The 12234-nt window shown below is 38.1% G+C and overlaps 1 protein-coding gene across 1 annotated transcript in view; it reads right to left on the bottom strand.

The window, feature by feature from the left end:
• The window catches only part of LOC150083554 (protein transport protein Sec24C-like), a 116615-nt gene that overhangs the window by 94304 nt on the left and 10077 nt on the right, over positions 1 to 12234 (bottom strand). Inside the window, exon 2 of the mRNA XM_090378520.1 lies at positions 7416 to 8059. Coding sequence (XP_090234646.1) covers positions 7416 to 8054 — 639 coding nt within the window. The 5' untranslated portion in view covers positions 8055 to 8059. The remainder of the gene's footprint in view (positions 1 to 7415; positions 8060 to 12234) is intronic.

Below are 12234 nucleotides of genomic sequence, written 5' to 3'. Positions count from 1 at the left end.
AAATTCTTTTGTGAAGTCTATTCACATCTTTAAGTTCATTTCAGAAGTACACTGATGACATTTTTAGGGGAGGAGAACAACTCTTCTACTGGGAAAAAAGCAACTGATCAGGAAAAATTCGGGCGCCTCCATAGCCAGGTGGGAAGGAGCGGCAGTGCATAGCACACACTTCTTGATTAAACTGGGGTTCGAGCCTGTCACCACCAAATACGGAGGATGCAGAAATGTCAGGGAATGACCATCACATATCCCCGGAGCAATATGGCCTTTGTTGCTAATGCTCCTAAAAACCAAATAACAGACAACAAACAAACAAACAAACAGGAAAAATTCAGACATCAAAACTCTAATTGCTAACACTTCATCCAATTTAACATCAAATTCTAAAACTTCAGCTAAATACAACAAAAAATGTCCAGATGATAACCAGACTAGCCTTAAAAATAATCAAATAGACCACCCAAGTGCTTCTTAATTGAAATACCCTGTATACTGAGTGCTACTTAGTCAAAACATTCAGTTTAGGAAACTCCTATCTCAGATTTTCAAAATTATTTGTGATCACACCTATCTACCAGTGAAATTAAGCACACATCTTTTTACTTCATCAATAGCATTGATAGTAAATAGCATTACTATCAATGCTATTGCTAATTTGAAAAATTCTGAAGGAAATTATACAGCTAAATTTGAGAGCATGTTGAAGTCGAAAGCAGTTAAAGGAATCAAAATCGAAAATAAGAACACGTTTAAAAAATTACCTCATGACAAGTTATTAAACTACATTTTTTCAGAGTAATTTTAAATTAAATAAAGAAAATAATGATATCACCGACGACAAAGAATTGAAATAAACATATGCTAGCTGGAAACGTGGAATAGGGAAGAACTTTTGTCTCCATGGCAAGAGGGTGAAAAACAAATAAGAAATTTAAGTTTTCTAATAAAATATGAAATAAAAACTAATGATTTTAGAGATTTTGTTAAAGACAGTTTATCTGTAAAATCGAGTGAAATTCCCTTTTCAATTAAAAAAGCCAGAAATATCCTTGAAACTACTGCGATTAGCAGTGCTGAAGCTGAGTGAGCTTTCAGTGTAATGAATAATATTGTAACAATAAAAAGAACATCTTTGACAATTAAACACATTGTAGATATGACCATAAATCTAAATAGAATATCATTGCTTCAATTTGATCCAGATTGTTAAATAAAATCTTTCCTCCGTAATCATCACTCAACTATTGAGCAAAGCATTTTGATCAACAACAAATATTAATAAAGAAGTAAATTCTATATGGCAATTTTTAGAATAAATTTTTCTTGAATATTTGTGTAACAATTTTTTTCATGCAATCTGTGATTTTTGTGTGCCTTTTCTAGAATATATATATATTTTTTGCGTAATATTTGTTTTTATATACTAGAATGTTTTGTGATAGTTTTTTTTATTATTTGTGATACAGGAAATATTTTATGTTATTTTTTATTCACATTATTTAAATTTTATCATGAAAAAATGTATCCATTATATTGTCAAAGTTGTAAAAAAAAAAAAAAAAAAAAAGAATAAAAAGTCAGCAAAACTGCAAGTCCATTGTTAAAATATTCACAGCACACCACTGCTTCTTCATATTATTCTCACCTTTTTCTTACTTTCTAAAGTTTTGCCCATTGCTAATTCTTTCTCTCCTTCACTTCAAGACTAGTGTCTCCATAATATTATGCAAACACTAGAAGGAAAGGGATGAATCACACAGGTTCACTATATATAAGAATGGTACATGGTACATGGACTGATATGATCAGATTGCTAACAACTCAATAGATATTTTGCATCTACGTTCACACATAAGGAAGTTTTTAGGAAAGGGGTTGCCAGAACTGTATCAAATTATAGGGAACTACACGATTTTGTGAAACTTAGAGGGAGATGGAGGAGAAACTGTCAAAGCTAAAAAATAAGGCACCTGGGATCTATCTAATTATATTATGGGAGGCAGCAAACCTTTAGCAATAATTATGAGGGAATCATTGGATTCTGAGTTGGTCCCTAAGGACTGGAGATGTGCACATGTATCCCCATATCACAAAGAGAGATCCAAGTATGAAGTGAGTAATTACAGACCTGTAAGCTTGACTTCAGTTCCAAGGAAAATAATGGAGCTATTAGTTAAAGAAGCAGTGCAGAATCATCCACACAAGAATGCAGTTGTACGGCAGTCAACAGTATGGATCTGTCAAGGGGTGATGTCTGACCAAACGGAGATTATGACATAGTAACAAGGGAACTGACCACAAAAAATTATTTTTATTGGGTACTTAAATTTCAGAAATGCTTTTGACACTGTTCCACGTGAAAGACTGCTGTATAAATTGGAGCAGTGTGGCATTAGGGGCAAGTTCCTACTAAGGATAAAGGGATGGTTGAGTGGGAGAAGGCAGAGAGTGATTATCAATGGACACTGCTCTTTGTGGACTAAACTCAGCGACGGAAAGTATGGCAGTGTCCCCCCTGTAAGGGAGAAAATTATATGCAGTTACTAGGAACAACTGGTGAAACTTCTAACAACGACGTTAACCAAATTTCGGATTCACTTGAGCACAGGACCCAACCCGCACCTGAAGTAGACACGAAAAAACTGAGATCGTCAGACTCACATGTGGAATTGACCCCTGACTCATTACTGGCAGAACAAAATCTCATCATGCAAAAATCAAGTAGTTCCCAACAGGATAACATCCTATCAACAGAGATCTCAGCAATAGTTAATCAAGCATCACTCGAACACAGTCCACTCTTTGTCTCGCTCCTCACAAATATCGAGACAACTCTATGTAAGAAGCTATCCCCAATTAATAATATCCTCGCAGACATACTGCTTGAAAACAAGCGACTACGAGAACAAAATGAATGCATGCACAAAACATTGGAGGTGTTGGGAAAAAACTTTGATGACCTGAAGCACTCTGTTTGTGATCTTGCTGTTCAAACTAATCATCATGAGCAGCATCCTCCGGACGGACACGTTCATGCGAAACCGAGAGCTCCTACCCAATCCACCCCATCTTTATTATCACATGACTCCCCTCCATCCCCCATTCTTACAAGATGTGAGTCTGAAGTTGTGTGCCCTGAAATCACAGCAGATGCCAGCGAATACTCTGGAAATACTGCCTCCCAGAAGATCCATAGAAGTCATCAGGAGCAAAACCTGCCAAATTGCACCTTTTCGCGATCACAAAACTTACAAATGGGGTCCTCGCGCTCGAGACCGGATAATGCTCTGGCTGCGGAAGTACATCGCAATTGTGGCTCCACCTCAAACAACGTGAGGGGTAACCATTATACAGGGACTACGATTGTATCTAATGTAAAGACCCATAGAGACACTACAACGTATGCAATGATTGCAAGCCAACGAACAAAAGAACAAACACTGACCCGTAATCCAACTCTTAAGGAACTGAGCCCCAATCTTAAAGTTATTGGAACCAATTTGCACTTCAGCAAGATGCAAATTGCGAACACTAGAATGAGGGACAAGCGGATGCGTAATGTCTTCATTAGTAGGCTCTCCCCTGCTACCTCAGCTGATGATGTGGAAAACCTTCTTGCTGCATTCAAAATGAATGGTAGAGTCACTAAGCTGTCCACGAAATATCCTACCTACGCCTCCTTTAAGATCGATGTGGCTGATGCAGATTTTGAAGCACTCTTCAATCCTGAAATCTGGCCTGCTGGAGCTCTTGTTATGCCATATCTCGGGCAGCGATATAGAAGTAATGGAAAGGACTCCCACCAATGGTACCCTGACTCATAGCAATCCCAGATCTTCTTACCGCAACCAGAATCACAGAACACCAATATGCCGATCCCTGTGCTCGTCAATCCTAGACACACCCTGCTGAATCGAGTAGTGCCATGTCAGAGACCACCCGTCCGTATCAAAGTACCCAGAGTACCTGCCCGCACCATCTTTTATCAGAATGTGCGTAGTCTTAGGAACAAGCTTGATACTATGGAGCAAATTCTGCTCCCCGGATATTTTGACCTGCTCGCTATCACCGAAACCTGGCTGAATGATGATGAAGAATTCCTAGCGGCAGCTGCCCCAGCTGATTATGGGGTCGTATTCACATCTCGGATTGCACGCAAGGGTGGAGGCGTCGCAATATTCTACAAGAAATCCGCTTTCAAGCTATTGGATAATAAATCCAGTAACTCTCCTAACTATGAAGCAATCCTCGTTACGTTAGGATACAACTTCGTGACGTTTGACGTCTGTGTGCTGTATATACCCCCAAAGCCGTCCCAGCAAATCATCTTTGAAGTTTCCAACTGGTTAATCAATCAGCTGCATCCCACAGCTTCTCACTTAGTTTGTGGTGATTTCAATTTACCTCCTCAGCTATCTAATCTGAAAAAGGATCTTCTGGCACACTTGAGATGTGCTGACCTACAACTTATTAATGAAGCTCCAACCAGGAGGAATAACCTCTTAGATCTAGTTCTAGCCTCTTTCCCCTGCACCCTTGATTACATTACAGAAACGTCATTTGACTCTGATCATGTCCCGATACATATGACCGCATATCTGCCGGCCCCCAAATTAGAAGCCAGAAGGACAACAACAAAGGTTGACATCACTAGCCCCAACTTACTTGACGTAGATAAGTGCATCAGAGCCGCCTCTCTCATTCCCTGGGTGGCCTTAGAGACTTGTGACCCAGAACTAGCTGTGAACATTCTCACAAACTGGATCAACACGGTTGCCAAATATGCTGCCTCTAAAAAGATCACAATCAGTCCATATACAAGACTTTGGTGGAATTCTGAACTCAAAATGAGTTTCCAGCTGAAGCAACAGCTCCATCGCACATGGAAACAGTCTCAAAATGTCAATGATCGTATCGTTTATTCAAGGGCACGGGCTCAATTTAATCGCCTGAAATCTGAGGCAATCAAATTATACGTTAACCGTGAGCTGGCTAAAGGAAAAATTCCATACAAGAAAGTGAACCCTCACTTTCCTTTACAACTCGATCCTGAATTGTGGCTCGATTTCGTCACAAGATTTAACCGTAATCCTATGCCAAACTCAGATCTAGCTCTACTAACAGAGCCCATCCAGCAAGAAGTGTTGAACAACATTCAGATTACAAAACAACAGCTGATCGTAGCCATCAATTCTCTACCTGCCTCGTCAACCACCGGTGATGATGGAGTTCCCCAATTCATGCTCAAATGTCTAAGTCCGTACATTATTCAGCCACTTTTAATTATCTTCAACCAGTTACTCTCGAACAAAATTTTCCCACAGCAGTGGAAAAACTATCTCATCAAACCTTTAGCCAAAGTTCAGTCGCCATCGAAACCTAAACACTTCCGACCCATCTCCAACTCCTCCAGCCTACTGAAGCTCCTGGAGAAGGCCTTACTCCCTATCCTCACTAAGCAGATCTTGCCCAGTAATCCAGCCCAAATTCACTACTCCCTTCCAAACAGATCAACGATCACCAATCTGCTAGCCACCACAAATACTATCTTGTCAGCATTGGAGAATAGGCAGGAACTAGCTGTGACTTACTTAGACATTGAAGCTGCATTTGACGCCGTCCAAGTAAACCAACTTCTCACTCTCCTGGAATGCCACTTCCAGATCACAGGGAACATATTATGCTTTCTCTCCTCTCTTCTGAATAACAGAGTTATAAAGCTTCATACAGGAGATCGCACCCTTACTAGATCCGTCACCGCAGGAGTCCCACAAGGAGGGGTCCTTTCGGGCCTTCTGTTTTCATCCATCATCTTCCCACTGGTTGCACATTCTCGATGTCTACTGAGCTATGCGGACGATATCAAGATACTCACTCCCATCATCCCCGGTCAAGACCTAAATCTGGTAAAAGTGGAAATTAACAACACTCTCACCACAGTCACATCTTACCTCTGCCAGTTTGGGCTCAAGATCAATCCTGCTAAGTCCGAATTCATGGTGTATTCATTGAAGCAAACTCCTTCTTCTCTCCAGCCTTCGGTCGGCAACACCCTCATCCCAATTGTGTCCAGCCATCGTGATCTGGGCGTTGTATTCGACCCAAAACTTCGATTCAACGCCCACATGGATATGCTCCTCACACGTGCTTCAAGACTCCGGTGGATAGCAAAACAACATCTCCTTCATATCACAGATAAAAAGATAACCGTGAGGTACATAAGAACAGTTATCTTTCCACCTTTACTCTATGCTGCTGAAATTTGGGCGTCAGCGGCACCGTCAATAAAGAAACCACTCTTTGCCACAGAATTCTGGCTCCTAAAGTGGGCCAACAGGAAGCACAACCTTCCAGCTCTGATTCGGACCACACAGCTTGCCAATTCTCTAGGAATTCCACGGCTTCCCACCTTAGTCGACGACCAACGCCTCCTAGCAACAGTCAAGATGTTAACAGGCATAATGGCAACACCTTCATTCTGGGATACCTGTGGCTGGAGGATCCCCCCTGCTGCCCTTAGGGCCAATCCCGAGCTCCACTTGCATTCAGCACGACTCCATCTCTCGGACAGGTTCCTTCCTCAGCAGATGCTCAAGCAAACCCAGGCACTGGACGCCGACCTGAACAAATTCGCTGCTGACCGGACTTACCGGAAAAAAATTATGACGAGTAGGACTAATCAGCAATGACTGATGTATACTTTGCATCTGTTCCTGTGTGATTGAGCTGGTTCTCTTATCTCGATGTTAAGCCAGCTCAATCAGATTTAACTCTCGTAAGGAGTTCTCTCCTTTGTATTATAATATGTTTTCTGTGTAAAATTACCTTTTTGTAAATAATTGTTCAATTTTCCCGGAAGTTTGGGAAACTGTAAGCCCCTGGCTTTATGGCCGTGAAGGGTAATAAAGATTATCTCTCTCTCTCTCTCTTAATATTATTAGTGGAGTTCAACAGGATTCGGTGCTGGGCCCCATTGTTGTTTTCTGTATTTAATAATGATATTTATGAAGACATATCAGGCTTAATGTCTAATTTTAAGATGACACAAAAATTGGCAGGAAGGTTAATGATAGTAATCAGGGTAGGTAACAAGTGGGCTGAGAAGTGGAAATTAAAGTTTGCATTGAAAAATACAAGGTATACTGCATATGAATAGCAGTAATCCCAGAATAGCATATCAACTATGTGGTACCACACTGAGGATAGTGGAGAATGAAAAAAGGTAGTGGAGAATGAAGAGAAAGCAAACTTGGTTTTTTTTTTTTTGTATAATTTTGCTTTCTTGTGCCATTTTCCACTACTATGATTAATACTATACTCTAAAAGGTAAACTTTAAAATGAACATTAGTACATGATGTTTTAATAAGTTTCCTTCAATGACTACATTTAATTAAATATAATATTTTATACTCACTGGATCAAAAGGGCTATCCAAACTAAAGTTGCTCAGCTGATGTGTAACATCTGCATGCATTTTATTCTGTAATTGTTGATGAGGTTCTGATACAGTAGACAATTTACTTGCCTCATGATTAATGGGAACATACTGCACATTCCATGGTTTTTGATATGAAGGTAATCTACTGTTTGCATAAACAGAACTACATGTGTCTGGTATATCTGCAGATACATTGGGCAAATAATTCTTATGAGGGAAATAAAATTGTAGGGGTTCACTTTGATGGGAAGAGTTTGTTTCTGGAAATGGACTGTAAATAGGTCCGTCTGAATAAGGGGTGCTAATACTTTGCATATCACTATGTAAATCGTGTGTTACAAGGGATCTATTCTGAGAATACTGATTTTGAATAAATAATTCAGAACTATTTGCGGAATGAACATTGGGACTGGATCTCGTTATCCGATGGCATCTTGCAGAAGAAGTCCCAAAGTACTCAGCACTGGGAAGTACTGCTGATGGTCTATAGCTATCATGATGATTTGCTTTATGCAGTGGTGGGATGGTATGTAGCTCACTAGCTGACCAGCAACTGGTAGTTTTCTGGTTTGTATCTGCAGACATTTCATGTAAAAGGTGATCATTGCTTAACATCAAACCTATAAAAAAAATAAGATATATATAAGAGTAGTCCTCGTGTAAAAAAAAAAAAAAAAAATTACAAATTTAATTACAAAATAAAATAAAAATATTTCCCATACTGTATTTTTTATTCTCAAGTAATCAGTTCCATCATGTAAGGTGACAGCAACGATGAGTTTGTCTAGATGGCTGACAATTTTAGGACAAAAGGCAAAGAATACCTGTAAGCTGTGTTCTGAAGTTTAATATGTCTGTGTTAAGTGGAAAACCAAATATTTATAATCTTCACAAGATTACAGTATGTTGTTAAGAAAATGCTGCAAACTTCTATACCCTTACATGTTCAACAAGTCCTGGTGTAATGTGGACACTGTCGTCGAGGGTTCTACGTTTGGATAAGAATAACCTTAGACTGCCCAGGAACAACCTTAAGCAAGCTTTGCTTAACATAAAGTAGCTAATGATGAAAAAGACACTGCATAATTGTATAATCCAACATGTGGTGCAGACAGGCTGCGGACAGCACAGGACATTTTTACCTATGCTGTCCAGGAATTTTGTTAGCAGAGACAAAGAAGACATTACTCCACAATAAAAAGCATCGGTTAGGTCACATTTTGAGTGCTATATACTGATTTTAAAACCTCATTTCAGGAAGTGAATCTGCAGAAAATGGACAGAAAACTGAACGAGTAGTCTATAGAGAAACTTCAGCCTTATATGTTGCAAAGTCTTGAGACCAGATATCAGTAAATGGGCAAGGGGTAACCTTTTAAGGCTTTGAAAGGTTTGTATCGACTAAATGATTGTGATATCTTTTTTGACATCACATAGCAAACATGGAAAATGATGGCAAGGGGACAACACACCGCTATACAAGCAATGTGGCACTTGAGACTGCACATAAGCATGCAGATTGTGAACTGAACAAGACTACTACATAAATGACTTTAGAAATTTAAAGTTCCATACCATTCAGTTATTGTGCTACAGGCTACATCTGACCCACAAGTCACTTTCCACTGGCTTGCAGGGCCGACCGGGCTAGCCAGGTGGGTAAAGCACCTGCCTGGCAACCCAAAGGTCGTGGGTTCTAATCCCGCCTCGGGCTTGGATCAAAGTACTGCAAAAACCTTGGGAGGTGCATTATGGCCACAGAAGCCGATGCGCCAACAACTACCAAAACAAAAAAAAAAAAAAAAAACTGGCTTGCAGCTGTCTCAGGAGAGGAAAACAAATTCTATTCTACATTAATACATAAAAAAATTTCTTCATTTTTCTGTAATTAAGTTTTTAAATTAAGTAACTGAACGTATTCATCCATTGTTCAATTTCTTTTTCTAAACCAACTATGAAACTAGTCCACAGGTATTAATAGTATCTAGGCAAATAAATGCTTTAATATTTAAATAAAAAAAAAATATATAATTCTAGTTGCTAGCCAGATATTTGAACCTACCCAAAGTGACCCACTAAACACACACTAACTGAATAATCTTGGTACGCAAATGACTGTCTTTGATTTAAGCTAATTTGTGTGTTACAACTTGTGTATGTTGGAAATAGATGGCAAGTCAGTAAATGTTATTACATTATGACTGTTTTCTCTAAGTACTTTCAACCTGAAATGTTATCCATATAATATATATTACTTATAAAAATTTATAAAAATATATAAAACAATATTACAGGCATAAGTGAATGGTTTTACACTTTTATAAAAGTGTAGGAAACAACTTTTATATAAGATATAAAAGTGGTTCCACACTTTTATATCTTATGTCCCTTAAATTTCATGCACCCTCCCATCTTCCAGAACAAGTGCAAAATACACTGAATTTGACATAAAAATGTTAGCTATGATTATATAAACTTTTATATAGTTAATATATACTTCAATACATTAATCTCAGAAAGACTGAGATTAAATGTATTCAATTAAATGATTCTTGGATTAGTGGGATGGTTTTATTAAATTTCATTAAAAAGTGCTTCATAAAAGTAATATGCTCCACCAAAACCAAGAACATTCCCCAAAGGTCGGGACATACTCCACCTTTTGGCAACCTCTGGTGGTTCAGTCCCAACAGTGGCAATAATTTATTACTGTTGCATATTTAAGCTTATCCAAATATTTAATAAAATTTCAAAGTCCAACTTTAATGTCCATGTAACATAGTTATATAAATTTCTAAAGAAAAACAGCAGTTTAAAAAAAAAAAAAAGGAAAAAAAGATTATTATTTGCCATCCCCATTTCATCTTTTTGTGGAGCAATCCAAAATCTCACACAAAAATGAGAAGATTCAATTAAAAATGGAACATCTGGTCATGCAACCTAAGGCCATTATTGCACTGTGTCTACACAAAAATTCATATAAATGCCATACTTATCATGCAGGGTAGTGTTTCTTTCTTCATTTCTACATCTGGCTGGGTAGATGTAGAAATGTTCATTTTCTACATCCACCCTAACATCAAGGAACATTTACTTTTTAGTATACATAAAAAACATCATAAAACATATTTTTAATTATTTAATTTTATTTTGGCTGATGCTATATAAGCTTGCTTTCTTGTATCATTTACTAATACTAATACAGTCGATTCCGGTTATTTGGGACACATCGGGACTAGTGCATTTTGGCCCGATTAAGCGGCTGCCCCAATTATCCGAAGTTTCACGTAAGTAGTTAAAAATACAATTTACCCCCCCCCCCCCTTTACAGTTAGTTCACTGTACAATCAAATCACGTTACGACGAACTCACCATAGTAAAGTACCGTTCACTATACGATGTGTAGTAAGCGCCAGTCATTGTAATCACGTTTGTGAATTGAATTTTAATTCTATTAAACAGCGATTCTAATTAGCGAAAATAGGAGGAATATTATCCAGAGGCTATAAAAGTAAAGATATATTAAGCACAAATTTACCCTTTATTACCTTACCAATTAAAAAATTAAATGATACGTGCAAATCGGAAGAATATACGTGATGATCGGAATAATTAATACGTACTGTAATATGTACATACTAACTAAACTAGTTGACATTTCTGTTCACTGACATTTGTTGGTGGGGGCTGAAATTTAAAACAGTAAAAAGATAAGCAATCAATAACAAAGAACAGGGCACACACACAAATTGCAAGTAACACAACACGCTCAAGTGAGAACAAATTAGGAAGCTTTAAAAATAGGAATGAAGAGAAGATTCTGAAAATAATTTTTTTTATATGATTGAAGATTCCATGGAAGTGCAAACACATTTTACCATAATAACCCACAGAATTCCAGCTGTCGGTATTACCGCAAATTCAATAAGATCGAGTTTACTGTCCGTTTATTGCACTAACAGAAAAGCTCAATAAACAGGTGACTGCTAATTGTTTTTATTGTTTTATGGTCGTGACCTCCAGAAATCCGACCGAACTACGTGGTACGGTCGGAGACAATCGTAGGGTAATCTCCAGTGCTGAGGTCTCCTGCCCCGATTAAACGGCATTTTGTCCCAATTAAGCGAAGTAAACCCTGGCTATTTTCTCGATTGGTTTTTGTTTTTTAAGATTTGCCCCAAATAAACGGCTGCCCCGATTAACCGGTGGCCCAAATAAGCGGAATCCACTGTACATTTAATGGAAAATGCAAATACATGGAAAATTATAATTACAAACACAAAAATGTCTTATTATATATAAATAAATCTGCTGCCATTGTCAATGAGATAAATTGTTGAAAGCCTCCTCAAGTCAAGTTGAGGGAATGGACAATAACCTGCCAGCTAGTCTAGTGCAGGTTGGCAGATTGATGGCATTTAGGGGCTTGAACCCTAGTCTATTTGGAATGTGTGCTATTGCACTCTCACTGCTGACCACTGAGCTACAGTGGCCTGTGTCTTATTATCTACTCTTACTTAATTAGCTTCTCATAATCTATAGTACATTGGAAGAAGTGGAAAAGGAAAACAGAACATACTGTTCTCTTCCCAAAACATACATCATTTTGAAAAACTTTGTGGGTGATGACTCATGGAAACATAACATCCTGCTCTCAGTTTCAGAAAAAATAAAATTACTTTGCCACCCAGCTTTTCGTGTATATTGCTAATCCACTTTCATACATTAATTTATATTTTTATTTCTTCTAATTTTTATTTTTTACAATCTTTTTGAACTTTATGGATGAGTTTCA

This window comes from Mastigoproctus giganteus, chromosome 7 (assembly GCF_048544385.1).
Source record: "Mastigoproctus giganteus isolate SK-2022 chromosome 7, ASM4854438v1, whole genome shotgun sequence".
Classification (NCBI taxonomy): Eukaryota; Metazoa; Arthropoda; class Arachnida; order Uropygi; family Thelyphonidae; genus Mastigoproctus; species Mastigoproctus giganteus.
Note: the sequence above shows the minus strand (reverse complement) of the source record. Positions and strands in the feature narration are given on the sequence as shown.